Below are 14,476 nucleotides of genomic sequence, written 5' to 3' on the forward strand. Positions count from 1 at the left end.
AATTGTTTTAGTCTAACAGAAGAAATGACATCCAAAGAAGGTACAGCCAGCATTGGTACAAATGCAAATTTTCTCTCCTATTTCAACGTGTTTATGACCTCAAGTACCAGGCTACTCAAGGACCATGCTTCAGATGGCTCTCCCATGTACCAGACCCAACCTGTTTCCGAGGTTCAATCTCTCTCTGCTAATTGCAGAATCTACCACTTGTGCTCTATCAGATTTTAATTTATGTCGAAACAAAATTCCTCATTGATAGTCCAGCTGTCCCCTCTGCCTATTTGGGTCACTCAAATTCAGTGATTCCCCCTCCAGAGTTCTTCACCTCCCCCTCCCTTTTTATCTACCCCTCTATCGCTGCTATGGCCTTTCACTGTAGTTCTGCAGGAGTGCTTCTGCAGACACATCAGGTGATTGCGAGAGGTGCAGATATTAGCCTCCATGCCCACCATTTGCTGCAGTTGCAGTTAGTCATGAAAGAAAAAAATGTGTGTATAAAAAAAAAACAAACACATGTTGGTATGACACTTGGCTGAAAATCAAGTAACTACAGCTGAAATATTTCACCCCAGAGAGGTGGTGAAATGACCCCCTGAAGGTAAGGTGCTATCCAAAACGGCGCATTCCTTTATCTTTGCCATTTCTAACATTTTCTCACCTCTGACTTTGACTTGGAATGTTAGGTTTTCATCCTCTGTTTCACAGCTATAGCTCCCTTGGTCCTGCTGAGTCACGTTCAAGATCGTGAGCTTACACTGTGCTCCCTGAGAGGTGACTACTAATTTCTGGTCCTGCTTAATCTCAGTTTGGTTCTTCTTCCATACCACAGCTCCATTTGCTGCTGACACCTCACATAGCAGCTCAAGGTTCTCATAAGCACTGACTATTAGTTCTAGAGTCGCTTGGAGCTTGTTTACAAATTTCCTAGGTTCCTCTGAAAGAAGTAAGAAAAGAAGAAGAAGAAGAAGAAACAAAGCAGAAAACATCTTCTGCTTTGACTCAGGCTTACTCAGCCTTACTCAGCACAAGGCTAAGAAAGATGTTACTCCTCTGCTAGTCACATCACCATGCTGACTGCTCAGCGCCGGAGGAGTAAATGTATATAGGCACGGGTGGCGGGGAGGTGCTGTTGCAACGTAAGTATGACAGTGTGTCATCGATGATGCTGAGCGTGATGATGTCGCTGAGCGTGATGATGACAACGAACTACGGTTACCAGCCAGAAAAATCCTCTCCAAGTTACAGCAGAGGTGTCTGCACTAGGAAACTCACTGTCCAAGTTCTAAATCATCCAGAGAGTTGGTATCTGTTGGTTTCCTGTTTGGGAGCTGGGTATGGATGAATCCAGGCAAAAAAGCTGCCTCAAGCCTTGATAAAAAAGAAGTCTGGGATACAGAAATTCACGCTCATAGTCTCTTTAGGGCCTTTAATATATGTATACATATGAATAAACTATTCTATCGTATATATGTGTGTGTATCCCTCTCTCACACACACACACATTTATATATATATATGAGAATACTTTATTAACAATGATAAACCTCACCGCATTCAGTGTGACTGTTTCCATGAGTAAAATGGCAGGAGAATCAGTCCTCGACATGTAATTTCATACAAATAACACTCAATACGCTTTGGTCAAATACACGGAATTGGAAAATGCTTGTAATTGTATTTTCATTCTTCTGAAGTGGTGATTAGCTACAGTGCAAGTGGACTTCCTGATACCCTGCTCCTGTCTACCCTGACAAGCTACCAGCCTACCAGGTGCACACTGTGACATTAATACTTAGCCCTATGTCAGAAGAGAATAGCTTCTAGATAGATGTGGATCTATTCCTATCTGCAGTCATAACCAAAATCCACCTAACTAATGTGCGGTCATTTCTTGCCTCCTGTCTGGGAATCAGGCATGCATGCTGCTACAGAGCATAGACAAGGTGGTTTCTACTAACAGAATTGTATCTACACATAGCCATGAGCAGAATCTGGCCCAACATCACGAGATCATAAAGCCTCACAGGTGAAGTCTCTCTGCTTTATTTCACAGCTCCTGTGTCATCACAAACATAAATGTTGATGCCCCAACTTTCTGACAGATGCTACAAGCTCCTTCTCTCATCTTTAGACAACTGCTCTCAGTAACAGCTCAGTCTCGTTCCTCTGTCCCGCTTCCCAGCTCTTTCAAATCAAGCTGAGATGCATTCAGGTTACTGACACTTTAATCACCGCTCACTGTTTCTGATTTCAAGCAAGCTTTAGGGAACATGTGTTGACGTTCGAGTCCACAGACAGTTTTGAGAAGATCTAAGAAGTCTCTGAGAAGCTTGTTAAAAGTGACGAAAAACCTTCTTTTACGTATTTCGGAGCCCATATCTGCAACCCCTCGTTCACATGACCTGTCCCACTGGATAAATTCTTCCCCAGACCAGATCAGGGTACATGTGGGTAATCTCATTGATAAGACATTCTCCACTTTCAAGAGGACCAAGTAATATGTGAGTCACATCTGCCTGCTGAAACTGATCCTCACAGCAGAGAACTCGCAACTGCTCACAACTCATTTAGCTCCAGCGGTAGAGATTCCTGCTTTGATACCTCAGCTCACATCCTGCTGGCTGCATAGGCTGGCGCTCATATATATGAGCTGTGCATATGCACACACAAACAGCATGCATCATGTATGCAGCAACGATACAGCACTTTTATCCATTTAATTTTTTGCCAATGTATTTCTCAAGGTAGAAGCGAAGGCAACTAAGCGGAGACAGGTACTTTGTCTGTGAAATGTGAGAAAGTGTATCCAACACACCTTGCCACTCACTAACGAGCAGTATCTGATGAGCATGTCAGGTATTTCATACCCTTGACTCCACCACACCAGCGCTTGCCTGAAGAGCAAGCTGAAGGCTATCAGTTATAAGCAACCTTAGCTTAGTATTGCATCTCTTTTTGCAGCAACTGTTGTTTTCAGTCGCTAAGAAGTATCCCAAGGACAACTGGTATGCTGCACCCATGCCAGGCATGTGGCATCAGGGAACAAATATTTCATTAAAAATTGTAATCACTAGGAGCAATCTATTTTAAAAAATTAGATTACCAAGGAAGGATAGTCCCTCCAGAGTCCTGCTGTTCAAGATTAATGGGATAACTCATTACCATAAAAGGCAGATTACTTCCCTGCCCTAATTTCCTTCCTTGATTGTGCAGTGCTTCTTATCAGCACTCTGGAAACTTTTGGTGGTGAAATATGAAACAAGGTGGAAGTTGTCCTAGCTAGTGTTGTTAACAGGCTGTAGTTCAACCCCTGTTCACCAAGAAGTTCACAGGGATTCACAGATATTTTGCAGATATTGATTTTATTTGTCTGAACCACGTGATGTGTTGTAATGGGAGCTATAGGGGGGATTCATTGAACCTACATTCAGCCATCAAAAATTTAGGTACCCTGTTTCAGGTAATCATGCAAACTCCTTCTACACTTGATGTGTAAAGGCAGTTCCAGAAAATATATATATTTTTTAATCTGTCCTAAATACCTCTCATCAGATCATAAACATTGTCCTCTGGGGGTACCTTTACTCTGCATCAACCAGTTCAGATGGATCCTAGCTGACTATTTTAGAGCAATTTTCCAATAAGTAAAGTCAAGGACTATGAATTACACCCAAAGTGAAATTGCAAAGTATTGGATTCTCAACCAAAGAGAACTGGAGGCATGATGCAACGTGAATACTTGAGCAAACAACAGCTGGAAACTGGAAGCAATTCCTCTAGCTCAGTACACCCTCTAGCAATCTCTCAAGTCCAGTGCTGTGCTAGATCAATCAGCCCTGCTGAGTTTCTAATTAATCTATGGAGAGCATCATAGTAATATGGATGTACAGGTCACAAGCACGTAGCTTTGCATGACACTCAACCGTTACTTCTCTTAAATTGTATTGCATTGCAGCACGTAGACACACTGTGAGAAAGTTTCACTGGTGTTTCAATGTGTATCTTAAGACTTGGTAAAAAATTAGGCTGAAAACGTAAGCCAGAACACTACTTTTAGAGGAGAGGTTCCCACCAGGCTACGCAAATTGAATCAGCTGAATTTCACAGATACTGCATTTCAAAGAATTTCTTGTGCCATCTTATACTCCGGCTCTGTCCTGCACTGGAATACATCAGTGGCAGGCATTTCCCTTTTGGACTTGACCTGATAGGCACGTGCTTTACACGTGCTTTATGCTGATGGGCACATGCCATCAGCTAATGGCTTCACTTGCAGTACCTAAGGGAGCATACGTAGCTGTCTCAGAGATCACAGTGTCCTTTAGGAATAACAGGAGGTGCTTGACTGTCTGCATCAGAAGTTAAGCTTGTCAAAGGAGGACACAGGACTTTCACAGTAAGACTTTAGTACCACTTCAGTCAGGAGGTTCAAAGACAGCGTAAATGGTGGAGCAATTGTTAAACTGAAAGAATACAGGCCAGACATGGCTCTCAGCCTGTCCAACAAGTGAGGTGGTTTGAGTCATGAATCCAACCCTAGTAAAGCCTTGAGCTGACCTGAATACATAACAGCGTGGTTATACTATTTGCCTGCATTGTGGATTTGAATAGGGTTAGAGCCTCTGAAATAGTACTATGCAATCCTGGCCCAAAGAACTGGTAATCTAAGAAGTAACAGGTATAATGAGCCAAGTCCTGAGTGTGTAATACAACCTGATCCCAAATTTTGATCATGAACTTACCTGAGACTTTTAAATCAAAAATAAGAGTGTCATCTCCAATTTTGCAGGTGTATGTTCCCTCATCTTCTTTCGCCACAGCTGAAGCCACAAGCTTATGCAGTTTGCCCTTATCTTCCAAAGTGAATTTCTTGCTTGCTGTGATTTCTTTGCCATCTTTGTACCACTTAACCATGATGTTAGCTTCAGAGGTCTCAGAAACAAATTCAGCCTGTTTTCCAGTGATGACTCTGATAATTCCTCCAGTTTTCTCTTTATTTATGAAAGTTGCAAGTGCTGAAACAAAATACGGACACACAGTGCTTTGAGGAATTGTGTGGACACGAATAAATACATACACTTATATCTACATTAGGTATTAATTTATCACAGGGCCAAATATGCATGCTTAATTAGGGATCTAATTATTAGATTTCAGTGCAGAAGCTTCCAAATTTTCAGACTTTATAAACCTTACACCACGTCATCATATGTTCAAAAGCCAAAGGAAATGCATCACACATTGTGCTGAACCAAGGGCAGAGGGACTTCTAGACAAGAGAGGTTTAAGAAAAAAATCTGAAATAGGAGAGATGAGGAAAATAAGTTTAACTCCCTCTTAGAATTCTGTCAGACTTAAACATTTATTTTTCAATAACTGCTCTTTCTAACAGCACTCCCATTACCACTGCTGGATATTAGCCCAGTCCATCCAAAAGCAGTTATTAGCTTGCACTGCTGCTACTGCAACAAGCAGCTACAGTCCCTGATCTGGGTGAGCTAAGTGTGACTCTCTCGGACTTTCTTCTGCCCTGCAAGCTGCAGCCTCAGAAAGTGCTATTATCAATGCTATTCCCTGGTGCAACAAACGGGGGCTCTTCTCTAGCTCAGAGACCTCAAAACACCCTCTCCGCAAGGATGGATTTTGCATTTGGATTCCTTGCTTTTAGCTATTCCATGGGTTATTCAGATTTCTCCAAGTCTGTGGCAGTGCTTTTAATTACAGACAGATTATTAAATATTTGCTAGGGACCTAATATTCACCAGCTTGTACAGTGGCAAGGTCTGGAGACCTGAAAAATGAAGAGTGGATTAATTTGCCAAACAGTGCACAGGCAAGAAAGAAAAAAGAAAATCTCGGTTCCAAATCTTCCCCCAATCTAGGGCTGAGAAATACCCAGCAAGCAAATAAACAGGGAAAGGGAAGAGAACGACTAGATGGTGCAGTCAAGGGCCTCTCTAGTTCTGGTCCTCACGTGATTCCATTCAATCACCACCTCTGCAGAGACAGAAACTTGCCTTGTGTAGTACTTGACCTCTCCAGGTCTCTCCCAGCCCTGCCTTCTAGGGCCCACTGAGTCTGCTAAAGCAATTTCTACGGGTAAACAAGTCATACCACGAGCATTTAAGCCAACGAAGCCCCATTTCTTATTGGTTTGTGTCCTGGGGCCTGTTTCCAGTGGTTTCCCTGGTGACTCAGAACAGTGGAGGTCATAGCGCAGCCTTTCCTTCAGCGGGATGTCGCCTTTCTCCTCTACCTAGCTCATGAAGCCTGCAGAGCCTGATTGCTGGTGAGACTTCTACAAGGAAGGAAGGAAGGAAGGAAGATGGTTCATTCCTGCACCTTTCACTTCCTTAGGAAACTAGAGTAAAAAACACAGCCACAGCAGCCTGAAAGAAACTTCTCAGCTGTCCTGTTTCAACACATGCGGTCACGTGTCAGAGGACATCTGGCACGTGAAGTCTCATGGCAGAGGAGCGACCGCAGAGGCAAGTGGCAAGTGCACTTTCTAGCGGGGCTCCTTCGGGCACAAGGCCCAGCGAGTGACACACCGCTGGCTGCAGCTCGACGCAGTGGCCTCTCGCCAGCCACGTGATGCCCATGTGCCAGACACAGCTGACCTGCAGATCAAATGATTCACCAGCTAACTGTGTCTGATTTATAGAAGAACAGAAAAAATAGGTGGTAATGTTGAAAGGTGAATTACTGGGCGAGCATGATTGTGGGAATCAGTTCTGCAAGCCTCCTACTCCAAGTATGAGATTTATCAAAGCTGATTCTCCAGTAACCAAGCTACTAACAGCAGATGTTTAAGGTGCAACTTGCCAACACTGATTCTGAAATAATAGCATTGATTACTCATTTGATAGTCATATCATAGCGAAAAGCGCACGGAGACATCCTTCAGCTAATTCAATTAAATAGGTGGGTAGATCTGTCAGTGAGAAAGATGATGCTAAAGAGGCAGAGAGAGAGAGAGAGAGAGAGAGAAGAAAAGCAAAATTAAGAACGAAATTCATCCCTGCATAAGTTTAGTTACATTTCTGAATGATTTTTTTCAGCTGTCCTCGTGCCTCTTCTGAGTTTGCTCTTTGAGAATAACCAAGCAGGTAAGTTGTCGTGTGTAAAATACAAACATCACTCCGGGGCTCTCTTGTTTCTACAAAGGCTGAGGAGGTGACAAGCCAGCAGAACGCAGCGCAGAGGAGCCTCACACGTACTCGGTGCAGAAACAGTGCCACCACCGCGGGGAAGAAGGTGCACGAAGACCATTACAGAATGGCAGCTGGGCAAACTCTCCTGTAACTCTTCACAGTTCTCTTCCTCTCTAAAGTTTTTGATCGCTGTTGTAAACAGGCTATTTACATCCTCCCTCATAGCCATCCTGAGAGAACAGGAGGAAGGCAAAGGCTATGTTGCTCTTCTTCCTATCTTTTCCTTGACAAAACCCTTTCTGAAGAAATCCGAGAGGGATTTTACAGGATAGAACTCGGATACCAAATGCTCCAGGTCTACAAAGTGACCTTTGCCAGTCCAAAGCAATACAGCTACTGAGCACGTCCCAAACCATGTCTGACAGCAGGCGAGACTGTCCTGGAGTCAGGTCTTAGACTCTGAACCTCAGCAGTTACCTAGATGACACCCACTGGGAATGATTTTGGAATACCCTGGTGCTTTTCAGCCAAATCCAGGTCCTATTCAAGTCAGGGGAAACACTCCTATAAATTAGTTCATAAAATCTTGCACAGATGGGAAGGCTTATAAGAGGGAGGCTTAATTCCATTGCTTTCAGGGAAAAGGTTAAAGGTTCAACATCTGGCTCCGAGTGTGGATGTGTGGTCAAAGTGCCTGCCAGCCAGATATGAAGCAATCATGAAGGAAGGGACTGCCATGAAAGAGAGAAGAGCTGTACAAGGGAGCAGCTGTAAAACTGTATTGGCCCTAATTTGACAAACAGGAAGCATTAAAAGATAATTGACGTTTTGCTGGTTTATACACCTTCTCCATCGGAATACCTTGCAAAAAGGAATGAGAAAAGCTATTCAACGTCCTCTGGAAAAGTCTGTTCTTAATCCCCAGGGTACTGACAGAAGAAAAACAAACAAACAAACAAAAAATACACAAAAACCCAAGTCCAATATGACCTTGGTCCATCAGCTTTAACCAGAGCTGAACTAGCTTCTAAGTCACTTGTCTACTATCACATAGCAAATACAGGGCAGATATGGGATCATGTGTGTCATGTCCTGCCTCCAAGGCTGAATTTCCTCATCACAAGAGCATCTTTTCGCTACCCACAATTCAAGCGCATGAAATAACACCAAGTTCTTGGGGATTTTCCAGACTTACAGAGCTGTATTTTCGCTCAGATTGATCACTGAGATGGGTGTAAGGGCTTGTAGTCACTCCCAAGCTCTCCACCTCTATGACCATACATACAGTCAACACTGCATTTACCCAGCTATCATTCTATAATGGCCTTTTTTTTTTCCCTCTCCTTAAACAGATGTAGAGCGAGGGTTAAATTTTCCCTCCAGCTACCTATTTTTCTGAAAGCGTAGAAGCTTCTTTCTGATCTCCGAGATCAGTATGCTGGGTCTTGATTGCAATAACCACTCCCTGCTACAGTGGCTCATGCCCTTGCCTCTGGAGTACTCCCTTTCTGTCCTCTCTGCTTGCTAAGGGCAGGAATGGGCTTTTAATGCAGAGTAGTCCAGAGAGTCACATACCTTTCACTGAAAGCTGGTAGACCATTTTATCCCCTTCGCAGATGCACTCATAAAGTCCAGCATCCTCTGCTGCGATGCTGTGAATTCTCAGGGCGTGTCGCTTCCCCACAGTTTGATGTTCATATTTTTCACTGGCCTTGAGCTCTTTCCCATCCTTCATCCACTTCACAGTAGCATCTGCATCGGAAAGGTCAGCCTGAAGCTTGGCTTCCTCGCGCAGTCGAGCAGAGACCTTTTCTATATCTCTGCTCTTGTTGGTAAATCTCACTGGAGCACCTGTCAGGAGCAAAGGCCTTGTTAATTCAAGTTAGGTCAGACTAATGTCTCCCTGATATGTCTTGCTGCAGACCGCAGGATCTTTCAAAAAGTATTAGGTCCTGTTCTTGCTCTCATAATCACGTTAATATACAGCAGCTTTTTCCAGTTCAAGAGACTCAATCTGGTTTTATTGCCAGTGTCACTGAGATAAAAACATGGACGTCCTTTTACTGATTAATAATATTTTTAAAATGCTTTTGCAGAGATTTTCACCCAGAGATAAACGTATCTTTCCAGAATGAATGCCTATTTATTACCTTTTGCCTTGCAAAGCAGGTAGATACAGATATTGTTGTCATTTCTTAGAGGAAAGCCAAGGCACCTAAGTCTCAATGCTGCATCGAGTTATACAATACTAACTTGCGTATCATACTTGTCTGTGGCAGATCAAAAAATCTCCAAGGAAAGCCTTCACTAGTAATTAATGATCCTTTAATTCTGAATTGAATTGAATGCACTAGAGTCAGAAAGGCTAGCCAAACCTGGAGCTGAAATTACCGATCTAAGGTCCCACGTTGACTCAGTGGTAGATCTGGTCACAGAATCCACTGACTGGTGGCCCCATACCACAGAAATTCTTGAGCTGATGTTAAGCAGTCCAGATACCGAGCAGCTGGGTAAGCAACTCACTCTGAACTTCGCCCTGCCGTGGCCAGGTTATTACCAGGACCCACGCTAATTCACAGAATGTGATTTTGGGTACTTCCTGCAGTGCAGGCCCCGCTCAACGAGGGCATCCAGCCCTGACTCTAATCGTCATGTCACAGCAACTGTCCCTTTACTGGAGGTAGGGCAGAGATGAAAGCAAATACCTCTCACTCTCATGTTCGTGCTGGCATCAACATTACCGGCGACAAATTTCACTTCTGCTCCATCATCGTTCTTGGTGACATTCTTTATGATCAAGGTGTGAGTAGTTTGGGTTCTCTTGATGACACAGGTCTCACTTTCCTGTAAGGCTTTACCATTAAGGTACCAAGTGCCGGAACATGTCGTCGTAAGGTCAACAGTAAACGTGGCTTCTCCTCCAGCTACAGCTTCAACAGTTGTCAGTGGGGTTTTCACAGCCAGGACTGGTGCTGGGGAAGAACAACAACACGTATGGCTGAGAAAAAAGGACACAAGGCTGCCGTGCTGAAGAGGAGTCCTTCCTAGGAACAAAGTTCTCAGGGGGTAAACGGGGAATTAAGAAGTAAAAAAAAATCTTTCAGCCCTTATACAATTCGTATGGACTGAAGGCAATACACACTCAACAGGATTTGATTTCTACAGCTGCAAATAACTGACCTGTGGTGTTAGTTTAAGTCCTGCTTCTGCAGGGACAGAACAATGGGTGTATTTGACTTATTTTTTCCTTAGATTTTTAAGGGCATAGCAAGCCTGAACCACCTAGGATCCATAGCAAGTGTGCTATTTATTTATCAAGCAGTATTATTCTCATATTTCAGAAGGGTCCTCAGGAGGTCACCCAGCCCACTAGCCACTTCCAGACATTCTAGGAAAACACAGCCATGTTCTGACTGCTGGGAAAAAGGATTGCACAGTATCAAGACACAGCATGATCAAGGCTGAGCAAATATTGCTCTGTGCAATGAATTAAAGAAAGAAAAAAATCCCATTGCACACAGTGATTCTACCCACACATTGGCGCCCTTGAGATAAAGCAAAATCCCCATATTTCTCCTAGGAACTCTGCGATTAAAGAGACTGGAACTTGTTTTTCCTGACAGTATTATCATCACAGAAATATCCTCTAGCTGCACATTCAGTATGTCGTTTCTATACTGAAGATTGCATCATTAAGCGTGTCTCTCTTTCTCCTTTCACAGCAGCTTTGGAAGAAGCACTTGCAAGCTCAAGATTCATTGTGAAGTACTCTGCCTTTCACAGTCTGATGCGAGAGACGAGTATAAGCATCCTCTTGGTTGTAGCACACAACCCCACCCTGCATCCCTTTTGTTATGCGTGGTCAGTGGTTGAAAGGAGACAGGAGAACTACCAGTAAAGGCAAAGAGTTTTTTGAATGCTACTGCTCTCTCCTCCTCATGGTCATGGTCATATCTTTAAAGAGTTGGCATGGCAGATCAGCACGGACCCGTCCATTTTTAGGGGGCATTGTGCTCACCAAGGTGCATGCTTCCTGGGAATTCCAGATATGGGCTCTGTCCATACGTGTTGACTGCAGATACCCGGAACTGATAGTCAGCCTCTTCTGACAGGTTGCTCACCGTGAACTCGGGGACAGGCACAGGAGACTCATGACACCTCACCCAGGTAAAGCCAGTTAGCTTCTTGCGTTCCACTACGTAGCCATCGATTGGAAGGGGACGGTCCATCTTTGGAGGGGACCATGCTAGCATCACTGAGGTTTCTGTTTTATTTTTCACCACAGGGTCAACTGGGGGTTGCGTGGGAGGTTTTTTGGGAGCTGCACAGGAATAAAAAGAGGACAAGAAATTTGTGTCAGAGTTGAAAATCCACTGTATCTCACAGAAGAAAATCATCTGAGCTTGCACGGGTCTAAAGCACATTGAGGGTTAATGAACCTCAGGAAAACCTTGATGCGAGATGGAAAAGCAAAGGAATCCGTAAAAGGTAGTTCCAGACTGCATTATACCCCTTACACAAAGACGTACAGTATTCTTAATAGCTAAACGTATGTGATTCCTAGACAGCTTTACTGATTGTCTGCACAAAGAGTTTACTGTGAACAACTCATAGGCTTAATTTTTCAGCGCTAAATACAGACCCATACCACTTCCTGTATGGCTCCTGGGCAAAGCAGATTAACATTCAATGTGATATATTCACTCGGACAACAGGTAAGCCACCACCAGAGGGTGTTCAGAATTCTATGCACCAAACTGCTGTTCCAGTTCCCCGGTGTGAATCCAGGCTAAAACAAGAGACATCAGTGGGCTTACTTTGGCAAAGTAAACCCTTCATCCACCTGCTTACTAGACATCATTGCACAGGGATAGTTGCAAAGAACAGATCTGCACTAATACTGCAAGTCTCCTGGTATTAACCTTCTGCCAGAATTTCAACGGTATAAGTCCCTGCAGTCAAGAATGTAGATGTGCCTGTAAGAACCAACCTGTGGCACATGCATCTTCTTATCAAGGAGGAGTGTAACGATATTTTGCAATGCTTTACACACTGATGTGGCATCCTGTGCAGCAATATAAATCTACTCCCTAAAAGGTCCCTGGTGCCAGGAGTCCATCTGCTCCATTTCTTACCAAGAATCTGCCCCAACACTATACTGAAACATTTCAGCGCAGATCCTCAACAGATTTAAACAGAGGTCAGCTAAACATCGTACAACTGGGACATTTCAGAGATACAAGATAGAATCACAGAATCACAGAATGGTTGAGGTTGGAAGGGACCTCTGGAGATCATCTAGTCCAACCCCCCTGCTCAAGCAGGGTCACCTAGAGCACATTGCACAGGATCGCGTCCAGGCGGGTTTTGAAAATCTCCAGAGAAGGAGACTCCACAACCTCTCTGGGCAACCTGTTCCAGTGCTCTGTCACCCTCACAGTGAAGAAGTTTTTCCTCATGTTCAGATGGAAGTGTCTGTGTTTCAGTTTGTGCCCATTGCCTCGCGTCCTGTCGCTCGGCACCACTGAAAAGAGTCTGGTCCCATCCTCTCGACACCCTCCCTTCAGATACTTGTACACGTTGATAAGATCTCCTCTCAGCCTTCTCTTCTCTAGGCTAAACAGTCCAAGCTCTCTCAGCCTTTCCTCATGAGAGAGATGCTCCAGTCCCCTAATCATCTTTGTAGCCCTTCGCTGGACTTGCTCCAGTAGTGCCACATCCCTCTTGTACTGGGGAGCCCAGAACTGGATGCAGTAGACATGAATGAGCAACGTATGGGTCACACACCTTTACGGACGCCTCAGTTGCTTGTCACGCAGGCTTGGCCTTTCTCTTCAGCCAATTTCACTTGAAAATCTCTCCTCTGTCCTGCTTCTGAATTTTATGCCATCCCCACTCAAAGGCCCTTTGCAGCTTTGTCTCCCAAGAGTCACCCAGAATTCCCCTATAATCTGTGCAGAAAAGCACTCTCGGGCAAAATTCATCCCAGCTTAAAGTCAGTGTGTGAGACAGGTGACATGAACTGCACATTGCAGATACTTAGAAACTCCTGACTTTAGAGGGATCTGTGCAATGAGCCTAGAGTAAAAGCCAAGCTCCGAGACAAATGATCTGCTCTCTGCCTCAGTTTGCCCATCTGTAAAATGAGCATAGAAACAATGCAAGATACGGAGCAAACACAATATTAATATTGCTTGTTTCATAAATGCTATTAAATCTGCCAACACCAGCTAATCAAAAAAGACATGAACATAGTACATGGGATTCTTCGAGGAGCTAATTAGGCATACATGAAGCGTAAAACATGATGCACTTTTCCTTCATTACATAAGCAGAGACCTAAATGTTTTGGGGTGCACAGTTACCACCCTGTCAGTTACTGCTGGTCAGAGCTAGATGCCAAAGGTCCCACTCGTGTAGCATTAAGCTGAAGACTAGACACTGGAATCAAATCTCCTGACCTTACCATCAGCAAATGTAATGTAATATTTTGTTCAGAAATACCTGCGTATGAGAAGGGAGCTTAACTTTTGCAGTTACATGAATCGGCTCCTGCTTCATGACTTGAACAGCAGAGTCAGAAGTCTGACTGAGACTTTGTCTGTCATCCCCATCACAGAGTGCTTGGTTGGATGTGACAACTTTCCAAATACCTTCGAGACTGTCACAATGCTAAGTGCAAGCCTGATCTTTTTTCCTTGTTAATACTTGTAGCTTAATAGCACCAGCATGCCCCAACCAAGCTGAGGTCATGTAGCAATTATAAGCCTTTATTTATTACCACTGAGTAATTACAATTCAGAGGTGGTGGTGGGAGAAAAGGTGACAAAAACACTACAGCTGGTGACTTTTCCAATATGCAAATAGGAACTGCAGCAGGGCTAGAAACCAAATGTAGCACTCTCTCTCAGATGAAGCAGCTTTTGCCTGGGAAATGCAGTGCCATCAAAATAGGAGCAACTTAATAAAATTACGGCAATTTCACCAAAAATTTCATTTCAGGTCCTGTCTCAACCACACTGCACCTGCTGCTACAGCTCTGTCAACTGAGACCCTTGCTCAGATCAGATTTGCCAGCTGAAGGAACTCTTCAGCCTGCCTATTACATCAGTGTTCCCAAGTAAAGCTAAACAAGCCAAAGGTCTCTTTTTTCAGTATAGCTGCATCAATAGGGATCTGTCGGCACCTTCGTGTCAAAGAGGGGAAAAGAAATGACATGGCTTTGCTGGTCTTGGTGACAGGGAGGAAATTACTTTTTAGCAGGAAGAATCTTCCCTTTTCCTTGCAGGATTTTTGTTTTATTGTAAAGCAAGCAGCTTAAG

General features: G+C 43.9%; 1 protein-coding gene across 1 annotated transcript in view; it reads right to left on the reverse strand.

Annotated features, from left to right (window-relative positions):
- The window catches only part of LOC106483823 (obscurin-like), a 177,615-nt gene that overhangs the window by 149,704 nt on the left and 13,435 nt on the right, over positions 1-14,476 (reverse strand). The window contains exons 4-8 of the mRNA XM_067292221.1: positions 11,173-11,475; positions 9,860-10,126; positions 8,730-9,005; positions 4,743-5,015; positions 659-934 (exon numbers count right to left, since the gene is read on the reverse strand). Of these exons, the coding sequence (XP_067148322.1) occupies positions 659-934; positions 4,743-5,015; positions 8,730-9,005; positions 9,860-10,126; positions 11,173-11,475 (1,395 nt within the window). The remainder of the gene's footprint in view (positions 1-658; positions 935-4,742; positions 5,016-8,729; positions 9,006-9,859; positions 10,127-11,172; positions 11,476-14,476) is intronic.

Source organism: Apteryx mantelli, chromosome 2, assembly GCF_036417845.1.
Source record: "Apteryx mantelli isolate bAptMan1 chromosome 2, bAptMan1.hap1, whole genome shotgun sequence".
NCBI lineage: Eukaryota > Metazoa > Chordata > Aves > Apterygiformes > Apterygidae > Apteryx > Apteryx mantelli.